Source organism: Zosterops lateralis (assembly GCF_965231275.1).
Source record: "Zosterops lateralis genome assembly, chromosome: 8".
NCBI classification, from domain to species: Eukaryota; Metazoa; Chordata; class Aves; order Passeriformes; family Zosteropidae; genus Zosterops; species Zosterops lateralis.
The window spans coordinates 7,566,972-7,594,810 of record NC_139768.1 but is presented as its reverse complement, the minus strand read 5'-3'; the positions used below and the strand labels follow the sequence as shown (position 1 = coordinate 7,594,810).

Sequence of the window (27,839 nt, the reverse complement as noted above, 5' to 3'; positions counted from 1 at the left end):
CTGCTCAGTTTCTGCTCTTCTACCAAATTCTGCTTCTTGTACTAACTGTCCCCTGTTTCTCCACCCTTGCTGCCACCTGCAAAGCCTGATGTGACTGTGATTAATGAAGCGGCTGAGGCTGGTGTAGATATAGATGAGGAGGATGATGCAGATGTTGAATTCACTCTCCCCTATGACACTGAAGATGATTACGAGCCTGAGCTGCTGTTAATGCCAACCAATCAGCCCGTTAACCAGCCCATTCTGGCTGCTGCTCAGTCTCTACATCGAGAAGCAACCAAGTGGTCTAGTAAGGTACTCCCGAGTCCCCGGGGACTGATCCGCGCGCATCCGGCCACTTGGAACACTGACACATTTGCATCACTCTTGACCCCTGTGGGGCCCCGCCATCCTGAATGAATAAGTGTGTCTGCACTTCATTTTAAGGACTGAGAGTGGCTTCACGAGTTTGCTAGATGTTTGTCAGTGCCGGATTGAAGCTTGATTGGGGTCACTTATTAATATTCAAAGACTTCCTCTCCTTTTGCATCTGCCTGGTCTTCTTTGTTATGGCAGTTTTCAAATTGTAATAGGGATTTGTCTCCCTCCCCTTCGGTTCCTTCTTCCATTCCTGTGGGCTACCTGGAAGCCGTGGTTAATGGTTTCCTAATGACTTCCGGATACGCAGAGTTACAGAATTCAAGAAGTCATTTAAGGTGTCTATTGTGCTTGGCCTCAATTGATGCCGTCAATTAACATCCCTTCCAACAAGGAATGGCTTTGTATGGCAGTGTTTATGGAAGAGACTGCCTGACTGCTGGCTTGCACTGGGCTGTATTGCAAATGCTGGTCTTGAGAGAATCCTTTTCTGAAGAAGCTGCACTGAATGCTGTTAGCTGCTGAATTGAGATCCTGTCTATAGGAAACCAGTGGAAATCTAACGAGGTTCAGACATTCACACGTAGCCTGTCTTCTGTCTAAGCACAAATGTTTGCAAGACTGGGCACTTGTCATAGCATGCTGCAAAAAATAAGGTTGATGTCCCATAACAAACAAAAGTTAGGGGAGTGTGCATATGTGTGTGTGTGTGTGTATCTAATTATGTGGATAGTTATACTAAACCATTTTAATAAAAAGGGCTTTAAAAATGTTCTTGTCCTTTTCAGATTCTGGTGCTTGGATAACTTGTTAGACACTGATCCTTCTACGTGAAAACATGGAAAAGCTTTGTGTTATGTCATTTATATCCTAACTGGTTATAGTAGCAAACTGTTTATCTAATAGGTCACGGTAACAAATGGTTCAGCTGCTTGGATCACTGTATCTGTAAAATGCCTGGGCTATCATCTTGAACTGGCTCGTAGTGAGTCACAGGAGTGTGTGCACAGGGTAGAGGATACCTTGACTCAGCTGGGTTCTCACTGTGTGCTCCTCGCTCTGAACTTCATCAGAACTTCATCAGTCTTTATGTGTGGGATCATTCCAGGGAAAGCATGTGCTAATACTTAAACTCACTCTGCTACTATTTCATCCACACAATAGGAATGTTTCAAAGCACCAAATAGTTCTCTTTTTGACTTAACAGCTTTCTATGAAAGGGAGTAAGTTAAATATACTAAATGTACTGACAGACTACTAACAATCAGTCAGCTAGGTCTGCTTTCCCTTGCACTAGGTTTCTCTTTGGAACAGTGTATAAGAAATGGGTTTGCCTTGGTCACAATTAATTCACGTATCAAATATATCTCAGACGTATTTCTGTGACTGTAAATTTTGATCTATAAGAAATCTTGATTTTCATATAAGAAATATCACTAGATTATCTTTTGATAATCATGTTCTTCTCTCCTGAAGCCTTTATTTTAAAGGGAGAGATTGTATCACAAAAGATTTATTTTCAAGGAATAACTTTTAAAAAAATAAAAGTTGCATCTGACTGCTGCGTTAGTGGTGATAAAAGTTTTGTGTCAGATTCTGTTCCATTTATCCTTTAGCATTATTAGCAGAGTAGCTGGTGCTTTAACAACTTCAGTTTCAGATGCCACTGAAAATTTTATGCTTAACCGTTACGGTTTAACAGGTTGTTTAGCACATCTTTTTAACTTTAAAATAAGAAGTCTTTCTTGGGGGAAAATCTGGAATTTCAAATGCTAATAACATGCTTTATCCTAAAATCTAGTCATGAGAGCAGTAACTCATTCCGTGGACAAACTAACACTTGACAACTTCTTTTTTCAGTTTTGAAGTGAGCTTTTTTTCCCTGAGTGTTGGAAAAGTCAGAAACATGTAGTCAGTACAGACCTTCCCTGTTCCTTGAAGAAACCTCTTCCCTGTTCACGAGCCGTCCTTCCACCCTTAACCTCTTTGCACATTTCTCCCCGAGCGGGGCAGTGACCGTGTTGTTCTGGCAGGGCAACGACATCATCGCGGCGGCGAAGCGCATGGCGCTGCTCATGGCCGAGATGTCGCGCCTGGTCCGCGGCGGCAGCGGCAACAAGCGCGCCCTGATCCAGTGCGCCAAGGACATCGCCAAGGCCTCCGACGAGGTCACCCGCCTGGCCAAGGAGGTGGCCAAGCAGTGCACGGACAAGCGCATCAGAACCAACCTCCTGCAGGTAACGGGGAGCGCCTCAAAGGATGCTTTTGCTGTGCCTCCTTCAGGGGGATTGAGCTGTGCCAGGAAATCGTGGGTGTCTTCCTTTGGTTTGTAAAGATTTCTTGAGGTCTGTGTTTTTAGATCCCATGGGAATATATATACACATATTCATGTGAATGTATATTCTGTAAAGTTAGAATTTGATGTTGAAAGAACTTTTGAAACAATACTCATCTGTCCTATGTTTTGTATTTCATTCACTCATTCCTTTGCATCAAAGCATAGTACCAGAAATGCAACCAGTCTAAGTTTTTTCAGTCTCAGACAAATATATAGAGATATAGATATATATATTTATATATATGTATACATATATATCTCAATATATATATATCTATATATATATATCTGTACATATATATCTCAATATCTATCTATCTATACCTATCTATACATATATATCTCAATATATTTATCTATATATATCTCAGTATATATCATGCTATTCCTGACCAAGCCAACATTTGAGGAGTATCAGGAAAAATGGAAAAATGTTGGCTCTATCCCCAAATAATCCCAAAGCAAGTGAAGTAAGATTCAAATATCCTACCAATATGCATCAGATAGTCTTGGACGGTATAGGATCACCTCTATGCTCACTGATTTTCTAATAGTAAAAGAAAATATAAAAGTTTATCTTAAAAAAAAAAATAAAATAGGTGCATAAAGTGTTGGTTCAAATTGCGATATGGTTTTTTATCCCTGTTGCTTAGGTCTGTGAGCGAATCCCAACCATCAGTACACAGCTGAAAATCCTCTCCACTGTCAAAGCTACCATGCTGGGCAGAACTAATATCAGCGATGAAGAGTCAGAACAGGTAAGAGGTGTAAAGACTGATGACGGCATGGAATTGTTGGTCACCTTTACGGGAACAAAATATACAACCTGTTCTCTGAGATGTGTTCTGGGAACTTGATGTTGAAGCTCACCTCAGCTGCTAAGTGAAAATAACTTTAGTACAGCACCTTGGTTTCTGGCTCAAACGCTACAGTTCAATAGAGGAACAAGCCAAAAAGCTACTTAGGTTCCAATTTTGCGATGAACAACTTGTTGATCTCCTGCTTTCTTCAGTAAAAAGCCGAGGGAAGGACTCGGCCCCGCAGGCTGGACCTGGGAGGGGCAGGGGCGCCCTCTGGTGGGTTCCAGGGGAAACGTTTATTTTCCAACATCATCCCGGTCCCCTGCAGCTCAGTGTCCTTCCAAAGGCATCTTTTCAGGAGAAATCCCGCAGCTTTGGCTTCCCAGGGAGGTTATTCTACTTAGCGACATTAAGGTTGTATTCAGATTTTCACAAATATACGGTGAGGAAGAGGAAAGTTTTGATTTGAGTCAGGATAGCACTTGCTGGTTCCCAGAGACAGTTATTTCACTTTTATTTTCATGGTTTCAGGCAGCAGACTTAAATATATTTGTACTGGGAGTCTTTGTGCACAAAGAGTTTACATGCTACTGTCCTAATCATGGTATTTACTGATATATTGGAAATTCTTATTTTTCTTCACAGGCAACTGAGATGTTGGTCCATAATGCCCAGAACCTCATGCAGTCTGTGAAGGAAACTGTGAGAGAAGCTGAAGCAGCATCCATTAAGATAAGAACAGATGCTGGATTCACTCTTCGCTGGGTCAGGAAGACCCCATGGTATCAGTAAATACTTGCCACGTTAGTATTGTTTTCTGTAACATAAAAATGCCTTTTTTGGAAACAGAAGAGATATATTAACAGCAAAAGGTGCTGTATACATGAGCTTAAGATTAGCTTGTGCTAATGCCCCATTCTAAGGGTATGAATTATAAGATAATGCATTTCAAATGTCTTTGGAACACATTTGATATCCAACACCTCTAATTTGCTGCCAACAGTAGACAGTTCTTATAATTTAATTATTTTTTCTTTTCAAGGTTCTCTTAGTGAATTCTGTACTCCCAGAAGCACATTTCATTTATGCACTGTATATTTCAGTAGTTTCCATGTGATGATATAAAACATGGACCTCACTTTAAGCTTGTGTTGAGAGTTTAGGACACTTGGTTACTTGGCAGTTTTTTAGGGACAATCATTGATACAGAAACATTCAACTTCTCAACGAGATTTTATTGGGCTGTTCTAAAACCATGCAGAAATGATGGAAGGTGTGGGGTTTTTGATTAAAAGAAGGGAAGGTGGGGCAGCAGAACAGTTGTAAACTGAGGATTAAAACTCCATGTCTGAAATGCTATTTTTTTTTTTTTTTGATTCTTGCCTGGCAACAGTAGTTTAACAGAAACTGGAGCTGTCCCTGTCCCCCTCCTGTCACCCTGTAGGTAGGCATTCCAGAACTCTTGTACTGTACTGAAAGGTTTTGCAGATGATGTTAGTGGCACGTCATTGACAGCCTGAGCCTTATGGCTGGAGACCTTAAATCATGGAACTCTTTCCTTGCTCAATTCAGCAAGGTATTGAGCTGAAAAATCCTGGTTCTCTTAACTTAACTGCATGGCCAGGACCAGAAAATGCCACCTGCTGGCTCTTTCTTTTTGAAAACCAAATGAGCACATGCAATTATTCTTATCTCTTCCCTCCATCTAATGTTATTCCAGCTGCTCAAGGTGAAAATTAAAAGATAAAGATACTCCATTTAAAAATACCTTTAGCCTCACTGCTCTTCTTTCCAACAATGCATAAGCTTTTTGAAACCTGAGCTCTGCAGGGATATGAAACACTCTTTAGGTAAGCTGGTGGCTACCAGCAAATGGTGGTTCCTAATGCTGCACATACCTCATTATTTTTACTGCTTGTAGAGTTTGGAGTCTCAAAGTTTGTTTTTTTTTTTCAAGTGAATTGAACAAAGCATTAACTGTATCTTTAAAAAAAAAATCCCAAACAAAATGACAACAATAAAACCAAACTCCCTCCCCTTACTAAAATAGACTTGTGATATTTTATCCCTCCATAATTGAATATGCCTTCATATCTATATATTTATGCACATTCATTTAATGGCCTATAGAAAGGAAAACTTGTTTGAGAATGAGTTTCTACATTTGCAAGGACTACTTGCAGACTTTTGCCCAAATCAGCACTGACCTCATAATGCCCTCTTAATTTGCTGAGAATTGTTGCACGATCAATTGAACAGAAGTGTCCTTGGGGAAAAACTTCTCAGTCTTAACAGCTCAAAGGAAGAGACACAGCACAGTCAGCTGTCCTCTGCCTGCCTGCAACAGTTATTCTGTGCTTGGACCTTCTCCCCTCCATCCCCTTCATTGCACTGTTATCTAAAAAGGGAAGTTAAACTGTTGATAATACAACTGTCTCAAACTGACCTCAGCAAGAGAAGACGTGTGTTCGTCTTGAATTCGCTCCTTGTGTCTGGGTATTATGAAATATTTGGTACTTAGGATCTTTCCTTAGTACTCTCTTCTTGCAGTTACCTGCAACAGGAGGAGGAAGGAAGGGGTGCCAGAGCCTTAACCTGGATGCATTTGGTTGGTTTATATCAGATCTTTAACATAATTTTAATGTAGTAATTTCTATTTAATAGTACATAACACTGAATACGTAGGGATTGTTTTAAAGGGATTTTCTAAATAGTCTTCCTGTATTGCTTTTCAATGCTCCTCACATCCCCTAATCCTGCCCCTGCCATCCAGGCTTCTCCTTGAGATTTTTTTTTTTAATTATTATTATTTTAGCATCACTGTTTAGTTGCTTGAATGATATTAATGCAATATTACTAATGCCTTTAATACATAATTGTTTATGCCAAAGATCACTTTTTGTTTATTGAGGAATGTTTGCAGGAGAGTTATGAATCATGGTTGCCTTTGATATTCTTCCAGAATGTTTGCTCTAAGTTCTCGAACTGTTTATAGAAGCCGAGATACTTGTCCACCTTATGCAATTTCTGCATTTTTGAACACTATTGGTCTTCAGACCTCAAGTGCAGCAAAAATTTAAATAAGACCGTGAATGTCACTTAGAAATGTTTTACCACTATAAAACTTTGTTTATAAACCAAAATGTATTGTATAGTCTAATGTTTTCAACCTTTCTTTGGTTCTGTTAAAACAATAAAAATGCATTTGTACAAATATCAGCTTCTGAGTGTTAATGGTAACAGCAGTAGATGATGCTGTAACAAGAAGAGCAGCAAAAAGCAAAAGAACAGTTGTTTCTACATGTTCTGAACAGAAAAAAAGTGCAAAGTTTCTCAGACAGGAGAAGATTAAACCACGGGGTTTTTGTCTTTTTTTGCCTGTCAAACTAGTAATTAAAGAATTTACTGGAAGCTTTGTTCAATGAGAGAGAACAGATTTTCCTGAGGCCTGACAGTGATTTGCTCTGTTGTGAAAACTTGCAATGGGCTTGGCCTGGTCCTGTCAGTAAGGGAAGAACTCTACTCTGATCAGTATCTTGTTAATGTGAATTTTACTTCTCAAACTGAATGCAGGGATGATTACTATGAAACCCCTGTTGTGTTTCCTTCACTCTGACACTGTAAGGAATGTCTTATAAACATTTTCTTGCTAAAAATTTCTACCAGCACACAATGTTCTGACTTGGTGGAACCAATGTTTATTGTACTGTAGGACCAAACATAGCCCCATAGTACCAGAAGGTACCTGGTATTTAGTAAAAATTGATAAAATTCAGTTTTGTACTGTTCTTTCCATATCTGAAAGAAGATGAGACAACCACCTTTGTCAGCACTCCCAGAGCTGGACATGAGGAGAAGGTGAAATCAAAACTTGGCAGTGTAATTCCTTGCTAATGGTATCCTCTGATTCCCTAAACTCTACTCTTCAGAGATGCTGGTACTTTCTTTTTTAAACAGAAACAGAACAGGAACACAGGCCCCCTTCTGCAGCTGAGCTTGCAGTGTTTGGAGATAGAGAAGGAACCAGCACATTTACAAGAAAAGGTACTGGCCTCATACACCTGCAACCATTTCCTTGACAAAACACATCTCCATGCCCAGACTGGTTTCCTACCAGTGAGTGCAGTTCTTGCTGCCAGAGAGTTGTGGTGATGAGCTGGGCTTTCCCCTGCCAACAGCTTTTGTGCCACTCCTCTGGTGCTCGAGGTCCTGGAGTGGGCAGGCCTGGTTCAGTCAGTCACAAGCAGGAGTGAGGGCTGTGGTCGGGACTGGAGCTCTGACACTTCCTTATGTCCTGGCTCAGGAAAGGTGTCAGCTCTGACAGGCCACGGGCCAGCATTTCCAGGCTGCTAATGCAGAGAGCAGCTCCAGCTGCTCAGATGTCAGCGTGGGATGCTACCAGTGACCTCAGGAGACAAGATTTCTTCTACAGTTACAGTAAGTGAAGGATGCCACTTGCCGAAGCAGAGCGGAGCTGTGCGGTGAGTGCTGAATTGATGGATGAATTGAAAAAGGCAGACTAGAAAGTTGGTAGCTTTTAATAACCAGGGTGTGTCTACACAAATGGAAGATCTTATTAGATGTTGGTTCTTCGTAGTGCTGATTTACTGGAATTTTAGAAATTCAAAATAGTTGTTTATGGCCAAGTTTACCCTGATGATATTACTGAAGTTACAAATAGAAACTCTATGCCCATTTCTTTCCTTGCTGACTTGCTGCCAAAGTTCAGATGGATCACCCCTCCTCTTTCCACACTGGATCGCTTTTTGTCCCAGTATTTGAAATTTTGACTACTGAGTGACTTTGGTTCTTACTCTTTATATGAAGCAAAGCCAGTACCTACTCATCCATTTGCAAACCAAACAGGTCAGAGAGAGTCTCCAGTATCCCACCCTTAATTAATACTGACCAAATGCATGGTTTGGAACCTGATAGCTACTCTGGAGTATGGACTGGTTAAGAGAGGTTTTTCTTGGTGTATAACAAGAAGTTCAGTCAGCTTTGCTCTGACTGTTGAGTCTTTGAAATATCATAAATAAATAGTTGCCCTCCATTTAAAAATAAGAAAGGGACTTTACCTGTCGGGCTCCTAACAGCCTTTTAAAACTCTAAGCAGCTGCACAATGATCAAGTTCAGTAAAGATGTAGCAAATAGTCATTATTTAATGGTGCATCATATCCCTCCTGCTTAAGATCATCATGAACGGTTTACAAGAGCACGAACATTTCATAAGGTGAGACATATTTGCAGTAGAGTTCCCTTTATTTCAGAACATTAAAGCACACAACCATTAAATACACTTAACACTTCTATTGTGCTATCTAAAAAGCTACGCTCGAAGGTACACACTGCACAGATCTGGTGGCATCCACTTCAAACAAGTGGAACGTCTAAATCAAAGCAAAGGCTTCACATAAAAAATAGATCTTACTCTCTGCAACTGTATTCTTAAAAAAAATCATGGGGATCATGAGATTGAATGGAAAGAAAGTGGATTACTGAAGCAACAATCACCTCCCAGATTTAATGCAGGATGTTATTTTTATCAGCTCATCTGCAGCTGGCAGAAATGAAAGCTGATTAAGGCAAATGCTTCTTAAGAAAGGCGATTTCTTGTAAACAACACAGAAATTATTTTTTACTTCATCAGAAGCTTTTTCAGGAGTGTCACTTGCAATGTCCCAGGCCCCGGGGGGACCCCTGCCCCTCTCACTGCTGCTCTCTCTCTCTGAAAGGATTGCGTGCTGCTTTGTGGAATGCCAGCTTGCTTACAGCTGGCTGTGGGTGAAACTGAGCTTTCATTGCAGGCAGCTGCAGCAGCAAAACATGCCAGCAGAAGACTTTTTCCAGCGGCCTGTCTGGCCTTCAGAATGTGCTTGACCTCAGGGCTTTGGTATCTGACTGGCAGTGTAGTGTTTGCAACATTTTGTGGGTTGCCCATACCAAACTATTCACCAGCACAACAATTCAGTAAAAAAAGAGTGAAAGTGTAATAGAAAAAAAGTACCTTATTTTAAAGCCATATTAAGAAAAACTAAGCTATGATTTCATTTTAAGAGCTGCTGTGCACAAATGCTTTGATCCCAAACTAATCAGTGTCTATTAATTAATTGGCACCTAACCAACATAAGTCACTAAGCAGTCAAGTTTTTTTTTAAGGGGAATTTCCTCTTAGCATCTTCTCATGTCCTGACTTGGAATTTTCCTGCTTTTGTAATATATTTGACACCTTTAAAAGGCTTGTATTTTTCTCCATACATGTCTAGGCGATTGACTTTCAGTCCTGAAAAAAGACAGAGACAAGTACAAAGTTAAAAGCAGAATCCTAGAAATCACAGCAGTCTGATTAGAAATCCAGCTGTCTTGAAGCACATTAGAATTGGTTAGGATTCTCATTTTCCTTTCTTTCACAAGTTCATCTGGTTTGAAGCAGCAGATGAGAACATTCTTGTCACCTAATCATAGCTGTCTTGGCAGGGCAACACTTTGTTTCTCTTTTACTCCCTAAGCCAACATCCTCCTTCCAAGAGATGAACTATGGAATGACTGAGTCTATCTTCCGCAGCTCCTGGACACTGCACTCCTTTCCGATCATGGAGATGAAGCAAAGGACAAGTTTCAGAATTCTTTTCACTCCAAGTCGTAATGGCAAGAACCAGCAATCCCTCTGCTATTCCTTGAGGGAGGCCAGAACCTACAGCTTCAGGTTGTTCTGTGCTTTCTCACAGGTCTGTTACCTTTGGTGTCCAGCCACTGTACCAGCTCTGTCTTGCCAGATTTAAACTGGTTTAAGAGAAGCTGCAGGATTCTGCTCTTACACAGGAACTGTTATTTACTCAGTCTAGGGGCCAAAATGACCACAGCCTGGTACTTATCCAGAGAGATACTACATGTACTACCACCAATTCTCATCAACTGCTTTCAGTTGTCCTCCTCCTCTCTGAATGTGACTTCTTGCACTGTTAGAGCCTTAATCCTGCAAGGCTTGCTTGGAAAAGCATTTTGCACAGGGACAACCCACATGATTTAAGTGTTTGCAGACTTGAGGCCTTGTCTGCTTTAAATTTACTTTTGCACTTATACCCTATAGACTTCATTCTGCTTTTACTTGCTGATTGTTTCAAAGATTGAAAACTAACCAGCTCCACAAGGAAAGAGTAAGAAGGGCATTCTTCAAAATAAATGCATCTTTATGACCACTAGAAAGAGCCTTAGTGGTACAAGGCTAAAGCAAGTCAAGAGCAGCACACTGAATCACCATCCATCAATTTGCACTAAAAAGATAAGTTTGCATGTTTAATGCACCAGTCAAAAAGCAAAATCCATTCTGTATACTTCTTACAGTTTTTCTTGAGCAAAAAAAATGGGAGTTCACAATTCCCAGCAAAGAAATCTTCCGGCAAAAGAAATCTTCCAGCAAGGGTAACTGTCAGGTTTGGGTAAATCAGACTTTATCATCTGAGACCAAGCTGACTTCAGATCTGCCTCTCCAATTAAATGATTAACAGTTTCCCACTTAATTTCCTACATCAGTTCATTCTGCCAGCACCAATTTCATGTAATACCCCCCACTCACCTGAAATTGCAAGCTGTTGTATCTTAAACTGGATGTTCAAACTTGGGTTCTCCTCTGGCTTGGGGGCTCCAGACTGCAGGTTCACTATGCCCTTCAGGTTTGGTAGCTTTTGAGGGGTGATTTTGCCCACATCCCACGTTAGCACCTTGTCAGGAAGGAGAGAATAGCAGTAGTAGCATTCTAGGAAACAACCCATGAGATCAAGTTCATGTCCAGCTTTTAGTTTGCAGGCTGGGTACAGAGAGAAGCCTGGGAGCCCTGAGAATTACCTCACTGGCTGGGAGAGGGCTCCTGCAGGTGTGGGGTCTTTTTTCACCCTGTCACTGTGGGTCTGTGCACTGAGAACATCTTGTTCCCATTGCTAAGGAAAATTGACCCTGATGTGTCTTTGGGTCAGCTGGATCCATGAAGCCAGGACAGGGAGCAGCACAAGGACCACAGAAACTTAAACACAAGACATAAGAATGGAGAGGGCAGGAACAAGGCACTGGACCACAGGAGACATCTAAACCAGACTAACTTTCTCAAGGTTCACTTGTTTGCCATTGATTCTTACATTCATTGGAGAATTGTGGAACCAAGCAGGCTCTTTACTCACCCATAAGAGGTGGTTTGTTTGTTCTTATCACAAATTCATAAATGCAGAAAAAGTCCTCAATTCTCTATGCTTTAAAAAATTTTTGCAGTTTCAATCCACCTAGTTATTCCAGCTCTTGATAAAAACACAGTAAAATTTACTTCTGCAGAGAGGAAAGCACACCTTAAGCTTTTTTGTTGGTGCCTTTCTTTTAAAAAGATCAAGGTCTATTGTTTTTGAACAAAATGCTGCTTGGAGAGCTTTCCCTAACAACTTTAAGGAATTGCTGACTTAGATATTCCAAGGGCAGCAGAAAGCTCAGAGCAGGGTATTAGAGCCAGCAGAATGGTTTGGCTCAAACTGCTTTTCAGCAAAATGGCTCCTGGGTACTAAAAGGCTTCAGGAGTTTATGAGATTTAGGTCTGAAACCCCAACTCAGAGGCAAGGAATCAGGAATCCAAGACACATTTTTTCAGACACTTTATTTTTCTGTGTGTCTTTAGGCAGATCTTTTGGAAGAAATTTTTTCTCATCTCCTGCTCCCAGTTTTTCTGTCTATCCATTTTCAAGGCTAGTGCATTTTCTTCAGAAAAATGTTTTCATAACATATATTGCAAAATATATTGTGGCTGAAACTATCAGCAAAATACTGCTGCATTCACTAAGGAAAGATGGTAGTGGGTGAAAGAGCAGGGTGAAAAGAGAGGAAGGGAAGGAAAAGAATACTGTCAAATCAGAGCTGGTGCTTATCTAAGTTTGAAAAAGTCAATTTTAAAGGTAAATTTTAAATTCACAAAACTATGCTAAACAGAGTTTTCTGCCAAATGTGGAACACTGTTCTAGTATTCTGAAATATGGGTGACTTGTAGTAATCCCATCTTTGATATTTAAATAAATAAAAAATTTAAGACTTACTTTAGTAACTGGGTCAAAGGTGTAGCTGCCTTGTGTAGCAGTGAGGTTCATGTTAAGTACAGCCTTTGGCATGTGAACTGTCATGACAACTCCTTCTACTGTTTTTCCCATATTCTGTTTTGGTCCAATGGTAACATCAAATCTTCCTGAAGAAGTATTTTCCTTAAAACTGATCATGTGCTTCACATATACAGGAATTGCCACCAAGCTGAAAAGAGAAGACAGTAGCTGAATGCATCCTGGCTAGTTCTCTGCTTGAGAAGTTAAAGCACTTTCTGATAAATGGTTCTTGTGTTTCTGGTAGGTGTTCATGTTAGAACTGGTTTGTTTCAGAAGCGATAAGTGAAGTGATACTCTGCTCTTCAGCATCATTGCTGAAATAATTTTATCAGCAGAGAATCACAGGAAAAAAATATTTTCTTTCAAATATCTTGTCCTATTCTCTCTTCATCTGTTTTTTTATTTTTTTTTTATTTTTTAATAAGTAATCTCACTGATCCAAATCTCAGAAGAGTCACCAGTCAGATCAGGTTTTAGTTTGCAAATATCTGCAGTTTGGACTTTTTTTGCTTTACTCTCTTTATGAAACTCAGAGTCCTCCATGTGCACAGAGACTTACCCACAAAGCATCTAGCACCAACAACATTTACTAGGACTGAATATCCCTATATTGCTGCCATGTGTGATTTACTCCACTGAAAAATTATTGCTGAGGATCTGCAGGTCACTGAAAAATGGTTTTCTTCTGTTAGTGGGGACAGAGCAACAGATGAGACAAAACCTGAGCACACCCACTTCAGAGCAAGGCAAATTCCCCATGAACAAGGAGGACTGTGCCCTCACTCAGTGGGAAGCAGCAGTGGCGTGGCTGGAGGAGCAGGGGCTGATGGACACGTACTTCTGGGAGCTGACGCGGTAGGAGATGAGGCGGAAATTCCCGTCCGGGGGGATGAAGGAAAGGACCCGCTCGGACTCCCAGCGCTTGAAGCGAATGCAGGGGTGGAAGCTGACGTCGTCCAGCAGCCGCGGGTTCTGCAAGGGGTGACAGACTGGTCAGTGAAATTTCATCAATACCAGCAGTTTGAGCAGCTGCTGAACTCTACCCAATTCCTGTTTCTTAGACTCTGAGACGTTATCAGAGATGTGTTACTGAGATGGATTTCTGATCTGACCCAGTACAGCAGCTCCTGTGAGAGTATTTTTATGTACAGACAAAAGCTATTCCAACTACTGAACAATGCAGCTTCTACAATATAATGCACAATTTGTTACTTTTCACATGTGTAACACATGAAACAGTGATAGTGATCTTAAAGCTGTTTAACTCTGATCACTAAGAAAAATAAATCCTGAGCAATTAAGATTCCCAAATATAGGCTGAATTTACCATGAAAGACAGAGAGAGATCTGGCATTCCTGAGAGCTTAATACACGAATCGATAACACCTTGGATTTCTGCAAAAACTGTGGAACCTGCAGGCAAAAACAAGACACTTGACTTAACATTATTATAAAAGGCCTAACAGATGTGGTGAAGGGCACAGAGGACATTTGCACAACACTCAACAACATGCCAAGCCCAGCTAGGAAAGGTCATTCCAGTTACCTGTGTCCTGGGCAGCTTGCTGAAATCCATGAGCCAGAGCAAACAGCCTGTCCCAAATTGGTTAATTATATTTGTGCCAGCTGTTACACAGGACTTGTACTGGATGTGCTTGAACTGGCTCCAGCAATAAGCAAATAAGAATTTCCTAACACACCAGCCCTGAATCTTTTCTTTCATCCCTAGCAAGTTGTGTAGTGGTGCAGGGAAGCTGAAGCACATCAAAACAGTCAATGTCAAAATGCAATAAGCTGGGGCTATAAAGCTCCAGCTAACTTTAGCTTTCACAAGTAAAGGTTGTTTAACAATGGAATTAAATATTCATTTTAATTTAAATACATCTGTAACTAAAACCCCAAAGCCCAAACCAAGAGTACCAAGCATTTCACCCAGGAAATGCTCATTTCCTGAAATACCCTCTAAGTAGAAAAAGGCATAAGCAGGACTCTGGACTAATTAATTAGCTCCACATGCAAAGGTAATTTTAGAAGATAGGTAGACACTGTCTCATCTAGGCAAGGGGAAGGAGAAATGGTGGCTTTATATTTTGTTTGAAAATAAAGGATCCTGTTTCAGGTTAAAGCAGTCGACCATACCCCTGTGAAACAAGATAACTTCCCTATTCAAGCAGAGCAACTTTATCTACTTTAGTCCTCGTGAAGGCTATAAAGAAGGGTTCTGGCATTGCTAGTCCCCACGAGATCAGAGCAGAAAAGAGTAGCTACGTCTGCTGCAGCAGACCCTCTGTAGGAAATTAAACACTTGCTGCACACTGGTTTTGCTGGAAATACACACAGACATTCACCATGGTCTTGACTGTACCTTCTCAGACTAAGCACTCACGCTACTCCTGGGAATCCTGAGGAGTAGGACAGTAACACAGTCACCAGCATCTCCTCCTATAAGGGCCTGGAAGAGCCACCTTCTTTTAGATTCAAGACTGTGAGAGCTGCACAATAACTGACTGTCCACTTCAATGGTGGCCAAAGCATTTGCTGAGGTGATGTAGAGAACCAAACCAACACTGACACTGCTACAGCAGCAGCACTGAATGAATAATCAGGTGAGCTCCCTGTCCCATACCACCACAAAAGGGTGTCCTGCAGTCTTCACCCTTGCTAACTGCTGGCCCCAATACTGAACAAAACATCAGGTTCCAGCCCACAGCTTTGCACTTTTTTTTTTTGCATATTTTTTCCTTTTTTTTGGCATATAAGTTATCAGGTTCCTCCTCAAAGTTAAATCTCAGAGTAAAGGCTTTTTGAAAATGATACGTTTCATTCGTAGAAAAGAAAGAAGTACTATCATGCTTCATAATATCTGGCTCCAGTTTAAATATAAGGAAAACAATACTGTCCAACTATTTTGCACCAAGTTTATCCTGCTATCACAAGAAAGCTAATGATGGATTTTGTCTTGCTCACTTGAGGGCCGTCAAGGACTACAGTATATTGTTAGCAGGACAATGGGAGATAATTTTTTCATCACATTTCAAATACCTGTTATGAGATAATTAATATAGAAACAGAAAACATACTTCCTGTGGATGTTCTTGGAACAGCCCAGAGCATGTTGCTCTTTTAAGATGAATTGAAGAAATACATTTAAGCTCATAATTTTAAATGGAATATTTCTACCTAAGATATAAATGCATGTATAGAAAACACAGGCAGAAAAAAAAAAGGTTGGACTGTATTCTCTCTAAAACATCATTAGCTACATGTAAACACACTTGAGAAACAAATGTTAGTTTGCAAGGCACCTTACCCGATTTGTCTATAATTGCATCAATTTCTTCAATGACATCAAAATAGGCTTCGTTGTTCGTGTATTTCACTCCCGCTCTGCGCCAAGGAATGTTGGACAACTGTCCAGTGGGGAGTGTATCTCCCACATTACTACTGCCTTAAAAATGAAAAGAACACAAAATCAGTAATTAATTACAAAATTAAAAATCAAGGTAAGGCTTGCCCCCAAGAACTGCAGCTAGAGCCTGGACCCTTGCAATGTTATTTGTGAGGTAATGTGAAGGCACTGGAGCCATGTATCCAGACTTATCCCAGACTACATCCTGCACAGCAAAATCCAGTGCTCAAGTCAGCAGGAGGTTTGAGTGGGAGTGGATGTGGGGCTAGATTTTGTGGAGGATTTCATCACTAATTCAAGACATGACAGCTCTCTGTGAGGGCTTTAAGCCTCCTTCCCCCTTCTCCTAAGAGTCTTAGCTGGATGACTTCAGGGGTGATTAACAGGTAAGAGTCATTAGCATGATGTGTAAGAAGCCTTAGAGAGGGTTCCTACAACCTTTGCTTGGAGCTGGTGTTAGGCTGAGGGTCTCACCCTTGGTACCCATCTGAGCTACCCTGCATCAATGTAACATGTGTCAAATCCATCCAGACCTGGCCCAGACTGGACTTTCTGGCTTGGCCTGTCCCATTCTGGTGGATGTTACTGGCAATCACTGAGCTGCAGATGACCTGTTATCATCTGATCCTGTCCCTGACCTGTTGCCTCAACTTCTGGGCTCCTGACCAATGATGCCACTGCTCTGCCTGCCTTGCTCTCACCCTTGGCTCCTGATACTCAATGCTATCCAGCATGAGAAGAAGGCTTCCTGAGCTACCCTGGCTACAAAAGTAAATTGATGATACTTTAGAAAGGAAAAAAAAAAATCTTATCACTTCGGAGGCTTAGGTGACTGATGCTAGAATCCCAGCAGAGTGGAAACAACTCCCTTTGCTAGAAGTACATCTTGGGACAGGGCCACAGCTCCTGCTGACTTGTGCCCTTTTGCACAATGAACATGGTAGTGTGTCCCTGCCACGTGGAACAGCTTCACTGAGATCCTGGTGGCCAGCAGGTATCATTTCTACAAAATCTACTTGGGCAGGCCCTATCCTGGCAGGCAGAAAACAGAAGTTTTCATTCTTTTAAGCTAATAGTAGCTACTCAAACAAACCCCATCCTAAAGTCCACCCCCCCCCCCCATCACCATGTGCTATAACTCAGGGGAGGAGTTGCAACCATTTCTTCACTCCCACTGCATCTCTGAGAAGGAGCAGTTGCTGTGTCTGTCCCTCAGCAGCCTTGCAGGGTGCAGCAGTGCTGCCAGGCCAGGTAGAGAGGAGACCTCTCAGGCTGTTGTTTCCCCCTGCTCAGTGCTGAGCTGTTGACAGTGACAAGATGCAGGCTGCACTGGGCAGGTGCTTTAGGCTCCCAGGGAATTTTAATAAGGCTTTAGATAAAACAAGAGGATTTGATGCTGCAACCCTTGGTTTCAGGAGTCTTAATTCTCCTTACAGAGGTCCATCTAGTCCATTAATGTAATTTTTTTCATAAGTGTAAATACTAGCATCCCAATCCACATTTAAAAAACCTAACTGAACTCCAAATAACAGAAATTAAAACCGATGAGATTTATACTCTAAGACTAAACCGTATCTACCACCTTAAAGATCAGCTCCTCTGGGTGTTACACGTGTGGCCCTGCAGCCCAACTAGTCCCCTTCTCTAACACAATGTACAGGCCACCGTCTCCTCTGCCCCCATGTGACATCTCATGGCTCACCTCCCTTGCACCCGCTTGCCAGACAAACAGATTCCACCAGCTCAGCTGACAGACATTTGGCTTCATCACTGCAAGACAGACCCATTTACAACAGCCTGAAATCAGTTGCGAAATCAAATCCATATGAATCCATGTGCTGCATGGTGGTGGGGGCAGGGTGGAGGATGAGGACAGGCTATCTGCTATCTGTTCCCACCCATCAAGGATTTATTAGGTATCTATTCTATACCTTCTTGTAAGGATTTCTTACAAAATGCTTAACCTTCTCCAGTGCCCCTCAGTTATTCAAGGCTTGGAGTGAGCTCTGTACCGACCCCAGAGCACCTGTCTCCAGTATGTCCTGACTGTGTTAGGAGCTGCTGTTCCTGAGGGATTTCAGCAGCTGTGGTTGAACCAGGCAGTGCCTCTGAGGACAGCAAACGGGCCAGGCATAAACTGCAAATAAGGAGGGAGTTGTTTTTATTCAACTCCTATTGATGAGAAGTGGCAGGACAGTGCCCTCACCTTACAGATTCACACCAATATATTATTTTTTAACTACAAGGAATGATGGGGCTTTTTTTTTTTTAAGCAGCTGTCATTGCTGAAATTACATATTTTCATACCTGTGATGGAGTTGACAACAGAGCGCAGAATTGTGGGAGGCTTAATCAGCTCCTTCAGTATGTTGGATTCTGTTGCCAGTGGAAAGCCATTGTCTAGCATTTCTTCTAGAAGTTCATACACAATTACTACATTGTCCTTAATTGCCGTCTCAGAACATTCGCCGAAGTAATCCTAAACAAATTCAGAGATTACAAAAGAGAGGATTTTTATTCCTGCTAGAATGCTTTGCAAAAGGAAGTTTGTTTGATTTTTTCTTACAGAAACCCTTTAATATATGAAGGCATTTTAGTGCCTAAACTGGCTATATCTATAGTCTGAGGACATATTGTTAATGTTATATTTATCACCTATCTGAAAATAAATGCAAACATGAACAGTGAAATAATGTAATGTGATGTACTACTATTTATGTTAACAAAAGTTTATACAAAAAACCCCTTGAAGTTATTTTAGAATCACAGAATCACAGAATGTTAAGGGGTGGTCCCAACCCTCTGCCATGGGCACGGACACCTCCCACTAGCTGAGGTTGCTCAAAGCCCCATCCAACCTGGCCATGACCACTGCCACAGCTGGGGCATCCACAACCTCTCTGGGCAACCTGTTCATTCACTATTTTATCACCCTTAGAGTGTAGAATTTTTTCCAAAAATTTACCCTAAATTTCCCCTCTCCCAGTTTGTACTCATTTCTCCTTGTCCTATCACTACAGTTCCTGATGAAGAGTCCCTCTTTGGCTTCCCTGTAGGCGCCCTTCAGACACTGAATTTTAAAATCACTGCATGGTGACACACCTGGAAAGTATCTGCTACTCGGTGCAGAAATTCAATCACGAAGAGTGGTGGCACTTCTGTCTGTATGACAGACACAAAGAAGATTTTATCCCGGTAGATGCTGATGAGGTAGTGATGTGGAGTTGAGATGACAGGAGGCACATTCTCAACATCGATTGCTTTCTCCTGAGCTTCAAAGAAATAATCACACACGGACTGGCTCACAACACTCTTCCAGTGCTTCTCCAAGAATATATCACCAGAACAGTTTATAAGAAACAGGCTGTGGATCATTTTCTGTTGGAAACACATTAAAAGAAGTTAAGATAAACAAAAGGATATGTGGATTGACATTTCTTATCCCAGATTCGCTTTCTTATGATGGTTATTCTTTATTAACACGCACTCTGAATTTTGGAAAAATATCCACTTTGTTGCTTTTCTTTGAATTCCATTTTCTTTATTAAGAAGAACATTCCACCAAAAAATATTTGCCACAGGACTAAGCTGCTAATGTATATCACAATACAAGCATGAAGAAAGCACCCTCGTTTTCTACTTTCATCTCTATCTGGTATTTGCAATTTATTTCTTAAAGAAAAGCTGACTCCCATGAGCTGGCGCTGGCTCAAACACATTTGCCGACGTGAAAGAGTCACTTGCACAGAAGGTTTCCTATGGCAGTGCAGTTGGCCTGGCAGTTGCCCACATAACTTAGAATTGCTCTATCTTAAAGATACAGCTCTTTAGCTTGTCAGCTTTCAGCTGTCCAACTAGAAAAGTGCTTTTTACTTGCTGGCAGATTAGTCTTATGATCTATGCCAAGCTGCACTTGGGTAAAGGGTTGGAATTCATTAAAAGTACACAAAACTAGCAATTTAAAGCTGATTTAATGAATAAAATTGCCTCAAATGTGCTTGGCATGCATGAAATATGTTTATATAAAATGTTTTTCACTTAAAAGCTCACTTATGTAAAAGGGGAGTATAAACTGCAGGTAAGGAATGTAACTTTTTTCTTATCTCTTTAAACATTTACAAATAACATGCCTAAGCCACTGATCCTTCATTTTATTCATGGGGCAAGAAGCTTATGTGCCTATTAAAAAAAAGAATTCCAAGTCTATTTCTCAACTTCTAATGCGATAGCAAGTGAACTAAGTAGTTGATAAAATGAATAGACTATTATCTCTGCATCTACAGAGGAGACAAATGCTACCAGACTTCAGTTTATCTCTTCAGCCTTTACATGAGACAGATACAATGCTTTGGCTGACCTGCAGCATAATGACCCTCTTACAAAAATAAGTACCAGATAAAACTTGGGCTTGGAAAACAAACCAAACTGTAACCCCAACAGCAGCTTCTCAAGGTGAAATTAACCTGGTACTCAATGTCAAGCATAAATTCATCTGTAGTTGAGGAAGCTGCCCCTGGCACTGGCTGTTCTTCCCTTTTGCCTCTCACATATTGATTTCGGTAGGTCTGTGGCTTTGCATAGGAAAATGATCCAGCCAGAAATTGACCCAGCAAAAGGAGCTGCTGGTCAAACAAGCTTCCTAACGCCAGTTATTACACTGCCAGAGAGTGCTAGAGCTGGTCCAGGGCATGTGGTAGAAATGGGCAGATGATAGCAATGGAGATCCAGGATTGAAAGTTAGTCTTTGGAAAAATTCAAACAGGACTGGAAAGAGACCAGACAATTACTGGGTGTCCACACCTTGAAACAGGAAGACCACCATCAACTCCGCATGTCCAAGAGAAGCCAAACACACCTACCAAAAACCTATTATAGTTTTCATTCATTTTATCATGTTTGGCCAGAATCCTGTCCTAAAACGCAATAAAATTTGCTCCTTCTCTGATAACTCTGGCACACTACTGTAAAGATAGCATGGAAGCATCTAGATGTACATGGCCCAGTCCCACAGAGATTTATTTTATTGAGTCCAAACACTGTATAACTAAATCTCATTCCAAAATACTGGAATAAGCACTTAGCTCCACCCAGAGTGAGCTTGTGTTGCTGTGTCTCAATCTAAACTACCCAGAGTACTAACTCATCTACAAATACACTTGTAAGAATGAGAAATGGTCTACCCTCCAGATTTTGACAAAACAAAAGTATGTGCTCCAAAGCTCACCAAAGACGGTGAAAAAGGACAGCTCAAGAAGGTTGTCCGAGTGCTATTTCCCTCCACCTAAGTCAGCAGATGTGGGAAGAGAGCCAAGATCCAGCTTTTCAAATTCTAAACTCCAGCTGCTCCTTCACATGCATGACAGCAATGTGCTCATCTTCACTGGGGCCATGCCAGGTCTCAGATACCTCCTGCCAAGAGCACGCTGTCTTTGGTAGCCAACAAAAAAAGACCAATAGTCAAAAGGTGGACAAAAATATTCATCTAAGCCAATATGGAATGTTAAAGAAAAGTTCTTTCAGAAACTGTGACTGCACATTTCCTTAAAAGTGGGAAAGGAAACAAAGATACAAAGTGTTATTGCATGCTTCTACTATCTCTCTCCTGGACCAAATTAATTTAGTTTAATTAATTAATTTAGTTTGTTTTAAAAACCCAGACAATTTTAATACTGTGAGCACAGCATTTTTATAAAGGAGCCTTGACACAATTGCTTTAATCCAGTTCAAGTAAACATGTTCTGAATTCAGCCAGCACTGAACATTAAAGCCTTCCAAAATCTCCTGGATAGTCACACAACAGTGGAAAGTATAATCAACCACTGAATGTCAGTATTGTTCAACACTATGGCTGCCCACACATAGGAAGGTGCTCAGCTATAAAGCTTAGAATAGATCTCTGTACATTTTTAAATCAATACAATAGTGTATCTGTTAACAAATATCAGACCCATTTCCTATTAAATGCACACAAAGCTGCATCTGAGAGTCCAGTACAAGCAGCACTGTAAGACTTCACTTCCAGAGGAGCTGATCCACAGCCCGGTCTGGAGGAGCTGTGTTGGACAGCAGGCAGCCTCCAATGATACTCTGACAAAGCTTATCAGACACGTGTGACAGTGCTTGTAAGCCCCAGCAGTTGCGCTTCTGTTAACATTCATCCAGATTCTATTCATCAGAATCAGAAATGGCTGCATTTGTCACAATATACTTTTAACAAGCACAGCTGTGCAGCAGACCACGCAATCACAGCAAACTCCTGGTGCACCAAATGACTGTAATGGCAGGGCCCTTTCTTTTGCCCTAAGTTCCACTTAGGATATTAGACCATGACTTGATCAACAACCAAGGGAGGGCAGGGGTAGCCAGAAGGGGAGGGAGCACTTGGCCACTGCCCTTCTTTACTCCTCTGCCCCAAGCTGCCCAGGTACCAGCCGTGTTCACAGGAGTGTTTGTGTGGCCTCATGGTGAACCCGAGGAGCAAACTGATCCAGGGGACCACACCTGGCAGGTGACAGCTTTGTAGTACCTATGGAAACCGAGCAGCAAAATCCCACCTGGCTGCCTACCCTGTCTTCTAAGTAGGAAGATAAGGATTACAGGATTTCCCATGATACATATTCTGCTTCTAGAGTAAGACTTCCCTTCAAATCCTCTCACATACTCCTTTCTTCTTTCACAAGTTTTAGCTGCTAATTTGAAGCGCTCTGGAAAACTGAAGCTCTCTCCTTTCAGTCTAAGTGCAGAGCAGGCAGCCCCAGAGGCACAAGCCCTGCCCTGTCAGTCAAGGGCCAGCTCAGTTGGTACAATTCCCAGTGCTGACTAGAATAAAAGTGCTCTTATAGCAGTGGGGACATCAGTATATTATACACAAGACCAAGTAATTTGATTTATCCCATACAGTGTCAAGTGATTGGCACCAGCTGATTAAAGATGGATTTCATGTTGAATATCTTAGAAGTGGTAACACTACAAAAATATCAATACAAGATATATAAACTATTATTTAACAAAAAATATTTACACTGCTCCAAATACTGAAGACTTCCCTGTTACTCTGAGTGCCAGATTTCATTTCAGACATGTAGAGACTCCTGAATTAATTTCTCAGTACCTGACTTTCTTGTCTCATCAGAACACAAGACTCTGCAGAAAAGCAAAAAAGACTGACAAATGCTGAACATAAGAAATCAAGCCAGTAAGGTCAAAATTCCTCACATCTGTAGGCCAATAGCAAGTGTGTTAAGAGCTGCAGCACTTTGAGGGTAAAGGTCTTGAAACAAAGTTCCTAAGTTTTAAGAAACAGTAGCAAAAGTACATCACCAGAATTCAGGAATCATGAGAGTTTTCTCCATGTAGCAGTGTATGCAGACGGCACTTTTGAGATGTCAGCATAAAACCATTCTATGTAAGGTACTGAAAGTGTTTCTAGGATACTCTAAAGGACATGCCATTGTTATCTCTGTTTTTAGGCCTACCTAAGAGCAGACTGAAGGTGTACATGGATTACTTGCATCTAGGCCAAAGCAAACTGTTCAAGACCATTTTCAGTAGTCTGACAGCCTTTCATGTTACTGCCTGACTGCAAAGTCAGGGTCTGCAGCAACAAGCAGCCCTGCAGTGTCACAGCTTCTTCTCACAGTCTTCCCATCTTTCCTCTGACATGCAAAACTCCACGAGATTCTTCAGTCATTTCCATTCTACCAGAATCTGAAGTCCACAGAGAAGAAAAACATATTTTAACCAAGATGCCTTCAATGAACTGTGTCCACATTCTCTAACTTTTGACTAAATCTGGATTTGCAATGTTACTGATTTTCAAATTCTTGGCACGGACACATCTGGACTAAAGTCACAGCAGGCTCACAAGACAAAAGTGGAGCTGACTGGCAAGAGAGAGAGGCTGGGAGCATGGGAAAAAAGACTGATTGCACATGCTTGTCCTTAGCTACAATTAAGTACTCTAAAATGTAATTAATGCAGAAATACTGTCAACAGCTGCTTTTCCATAACACTGAGCTGAGTTACATTCAAAGCTCTGAAATCATGAAGTGAAGAATTTATCACTGACCTCTGGAATGCCCTTCAGTGCTAACACTAATTACTGGAAACAGCTCCAAACACGACCATCACTAAAAAAAGTCTTCAACACTCCCTGAATTTGGCAGAGCTGCTCTGAAGGGTGGAAGGATTAATGGAGGTAGACTGTCTTAGTCTCTGTTATGTATTTGTGGAAATTAACTCTTAGTGACAAGTGGATGGAAAGTAATCAAATGCTTAAAGTAATCTGGAGAAATAAGCTAAAATAGGCAGTTCTATTTCTATTGTAAAGCTCGTATTTTTGTCACTATCAGCTAGTCACTACTTTAGATTTTTCCTATAAATTCAAAATGTGCCACAAATGTGCTCCTGACCTTCCCAACCCCATTCACTGGCTTTCAAACTAGCAAACCTAAGAGAAGTCCCATTAAACACCTGAACAATTGCAAGAAAACCAACATAGCAGGTCTGATATATTGTTGTAATTGGCAGGACCAGCCTGACACATCATTAGCAGCTGTGATTCAAGTTGATAAATCTGGAAGTCTCAGGTTTACTAAAACACGAATGTTCTGTAATTTCACAGGGGTTTTTTATGCTCCTATTATTGTTTTTGTGCCTTAATGATGCTGCTCAAGTGTCATGAATCTTTTTACATATAAGATGTTTACAGCTTAGGTATCTGCACATCAAAGTAAAAACATTTTTGGAACCCTTTTTAAGAACTGCTTGTTGTCCTCCTCTGTTAGTGAAGCAAAACTTTCTATTTACTCAACACCATGAATTGTTTGTGTCTGTACAACTACTAAGACATATTTTATCAGCAAGATCATCCCTATTAAAGACGGAATGCTTTGCTTCCCAGATGTTCAGCATATATTTATTTATGTTTGCTCTCATTTAAAACACTGTTAGTAACGTTCAGAAATTGTTTGTAAAAGGAAGTAATCCTCTGAGAATACTCTGAAGTTGTCTTAAATCAGTGTTTGGTATCCATAACAAAATTTGCAACTTCCTCTGTTCTTTCACCAGCAGCAATTACAGCCTGCATGAGAATTTGTGCAGCATTTCATCTACTGTCTGATGAGCTTTCCAATAATACACTTGCATGGCGCCTCTGTTCAATTTAGTTTCAGTAAAAATCTTCTAACTGCTGGCAAGAGAGTTCCATCTCTTGTCAACAGAACAATATTAGATTCTGAATAATCGAACAATATTAGATCCTGAATAACTGCAGTTCCCTTTGGGATCTGCAAGAATAGAAAGCTTTTCTGTAAGAGCTGGAAAGGCAAGAGTTTCTTAGGAAAAAAACCCCACACCAAAACAATTAAAAATTCATTGCTAAAACTAGAGTTTTACATGGAGATGGAACATTTTGAGCACAACTTACATCTGAACCAGCAGCTTTAGGACTACTAAGGGATGACTTGGAATTCACTCTCTGAAAGCAGCACTGAAGAGACAGATAGGGCTAAATGGACACAGACAAAGTGAGTATCACACCATATATTTACTGTCCATAGTATTTTCAAGAAAATACTGATAATTTGGCTTATAGTCCAGCCAAATCATAAAGAACTGTGAATGGACAAGGCAGCAGGATTCAAGCCTAGGATATCAAAGCCCTTCTCTGTAGGGGATTCAATCCTAGGATATCAAAGTACTTCTCTGTACTAATTTTTTTAAAATCATATGTGAAACTGTAAGTTGGGGAAAAATTAAAGGGATATAAGAGGAAGGCACTTAACATTTTAAACTAATTTTAATTTGGTTTCTTGCCATTATTACAGCCATGAACTACAGCTACCACTCGTCTCCTACTGTTCAGACTTCTCTACCTCAAGGACTTCCATTTCTCTTTGCTGAGTCCTCGTGACAAGGTTTTTATTAAAGATTCTTCATGTAAGGAGATTTTTATATGAGAAAATAACTGGGAGTTAGCTGGTGCATAGCTGTCTTGCACAACAGAAAATTTAATTTCTGAATAAAACCAGCAAAATCAAAAATGAGAGGGCAGGGAGTATTCTTCAAGTTTCAATTGCCATTTGCAAGGAATTTTCAGGTATGTGCACAGTGCACACAGGCAGTAAAGAATCTGTTTGTCCCTTTTTCCTCCCCCAAAAACCCAAGTTTGCTTGTGCTTTTGAGTTAGCACCCATCATGGCACATATTAACCCCAAAACATTTTTTACAGAGAACTATCATTCAGATAATTCAGATACTTCAGGTATTTCCTTTTTTTTTTTTTTTTTTTTTTTTTTTCTCTCTTTAATAAATAAATGAGAAGCTATGTATGATTCAAACCTGCTGGGAAATCCCACAGCAGAATCACTCCCATGGCTGGCAATAGTAATTTCTTTTGTAAAACATTGTTTCCATCTCTTGCATGAGCAATCGAATTGGTTTTGCTTTTCTTGCAAAATACCTTTTCCTCTCCCGTACTGCAGCCTGCCTTGCTATGAACACAAATTTTCATCATTCAAATATGATTTTTTTGCCTGGTTGATTATAGAAAAGCTACACTGAATGGTGACACTATTCCTCCAGCTTGATTAACACTTAATGGGTATAAACCATTCATCATACCGAAAAGATGGTAACTGCATTACTAATTCAAAGCAGATTTCAACTGAAACAAAAGAAAAGAAGCGACAACCTCCACTCAGTTACGGCTGGGAACTGAACAGGGCAGGAGCGACGTGGGGGATGATAACGGGTTTATTGACAGCGAATATTATACAGATCCGCACTGGCAGGGCCCTTGGCTAATTGAGCAAGTCCAGCACGATGGGAACAGCACGGGCTGCAGCAAAGCTGCTCCAGACCGACCCAGGTGAGCCGGCCCTGCCTGCCCTGCCCCTCCCGGCCCGGCCCGGCCTCGCCGCAGGCTCTGCCACCACCGGCGGCTCCAGCACGGCCCCTCGGCAGGTCCTGCGGGCTGTGTGCCCCCACTGGGACAGTAAATGATCCCGATCGCCCATCCCTGCCCCTCATCCCGGTGCGGATCCGCCGGTGCGGAGCCCCGACCCGGCCCTGCTCACTCCCCGCCGGGCGGTTCCGCATCTCCGCCACAGCCCGGAACAACGGAACAAGAGGGAGTTTATTCCAACAGGCCAACGATTTTGTATTTAAATGGGCACCGATCAGCGGAAACGGGTGGTAGGAAAAGTCTCGGATTTGCGAGGCAGCCTCCCGCTACCGCCGCCGGCGGAGATGTGGCCCCTGCCCCTCTCCGGCCAACCGGGACCGGGCACGGGCGGCTCCGGCCTGGCGGGGATCCCGTTCCCCCGAGGAAGGGCAGCGCCGCCCCGCTCCTTCCTTCCCTCCCTTCACGGCCCGCGCCCCACGTACCTCCCCCGGCCCGGCGCGGCCCGTCCCGCTCCCGGGGCAGCGGCCAAGATGGCGGCGAGGCCCGGCGGCGGCGCGGGGCCGCCCCCCGGGGGAGGCGCGGGCGGCCGGGGCGCTGCCTGAGCCGAGCACCGAGCGCTGAGCGCGGCCCCTCCGGCCCTCCCCGGCCCGCCGGCCCCGCTGCCGCGCCCGCCCCTCACGGCCGGTCGGCCCCGCTCGGCCTCAGCGGGCGGAAGGAGCGGGGAGCGGCCCCCGGGCGCTAAACCCACCCGGGGCGGCGCCGCGGCAGCGCTCGGCTGGGCAGGGAGGGCGGGCGGGCGGCGCGGGCTCCGCTCCCCGCCCCGTCAGGCGCCCGGCGCGGCCGCACGTCGGTCCCGGCGCCCCCGCCCCCCGGTGGCGGTGCCGGCGCGCTCGGCGGGGC

At 42.1% G+C, this 27,839-nt stretch overlaps 2 protein-coding genes across 5 annotated transcripts in view; one reads left to right on the top strand and one right to left on the bottom strand.

The window, feature by feature from the left end:
• VCL (vinculin) overlaps positions 1-6,721 on the top strand; it is a 55,320-nt gene extending 48,599 nt beyond the window's left edge. The window contains exons 19-22 of one of the 2 annotated variants that reach the window (XM_083866303.1): positions 85-294; positions 2,391-2,594; positions 3,349-3,453; positions 4,141-6,721. In XM_083866303.1, coding sequence (XP_083722429.1) covers positions 85-294; positions 2,391-2,594; positions 3,349-3,453; positions 4,141-4,287 — 666 coding nt within the window. In that variant the 3' untranslated portion in view covers positions 4,288-6,721. The remainder of the gene's footprint in view (positions 1-84; positions 295-2,390; positions 2,595-3,348; positions 3,454-4,140) is intronic. The other variant, XM_083866302.1, reaches the window with a different exon arrangement.
• A 1,917-nt stretch (positions 6,722-8,638) lies between these two features.
• AP3M1 (adaptor related protein complex 3 subunit mu 1) lies at positions 8,639-27,711 on the bottom strand. 3 transcript variants are annotated; one of them, XM_083866068.1, is made up of 9 exons: positions 27,688-27,711; positions 19,136-19,411; positions 18,341-18,512; positions 15,935-16,072; positions 13,952-14,037; positions 13,463-13,596; positions 12,565-12,772; positions 11,073-11,217; positions 8,639-9,779 (listed from the first exon to the last, which is right to left on the bottom strand). In XM_083866068.1, exons 2-9 carry the CDS (start codon positions 19,406-19,408, stop codon positions 9,679-9,681), a joined length of 1,257 nt encoding a protein of 418 aa, XP_083722194.1. In that variant the 5' UTR covers positions 19,409-19,411; positions 27,688-27,711; the 3' UTR covers positions 8,639-9,678. The 3 variants fall into 3 exon arrangements, with proteins under 3 accessions (XP_083722194.1, XP_083722195.1, XP_083722193.1); XM_083866069.1 differs by lacking the exon at positions 27,688-27,711 and adding an exon at positions 27,422-27,503; XM_083866067.1 differs by lacking the exon at positions 27,688-27,711 and adding an exon at positions 23,055-23,202.
• Positions 27,712-27,839: the final 128 nt, after the last annotated feature.

Bases quoted from the DNA above. Each gene is read 5' to 3' on its own strand.
- AP3M1 (XM_083866067.1), bottom strand. From the start codon at position 23,114: ATGTCTGAAATGAAATCTGGCACTCAGAGTAACAGGGAAGTCTTCAGT. The intron at 13,597-13,951 runs GTAAATTCAGCC...CACCCCTTGCAG, and splicing joins ATCTCTCTCTGTCTTTCATG to AACCCGCGGCTGCTGGACGA. The intron at 11,218-12,564 runs GTAAGTCTTAAA...CTTCCTGACAAG, and splicing joins CCTTTGACCCAGTTACTAAA to GTGCTAACGTGGGATGTGGG.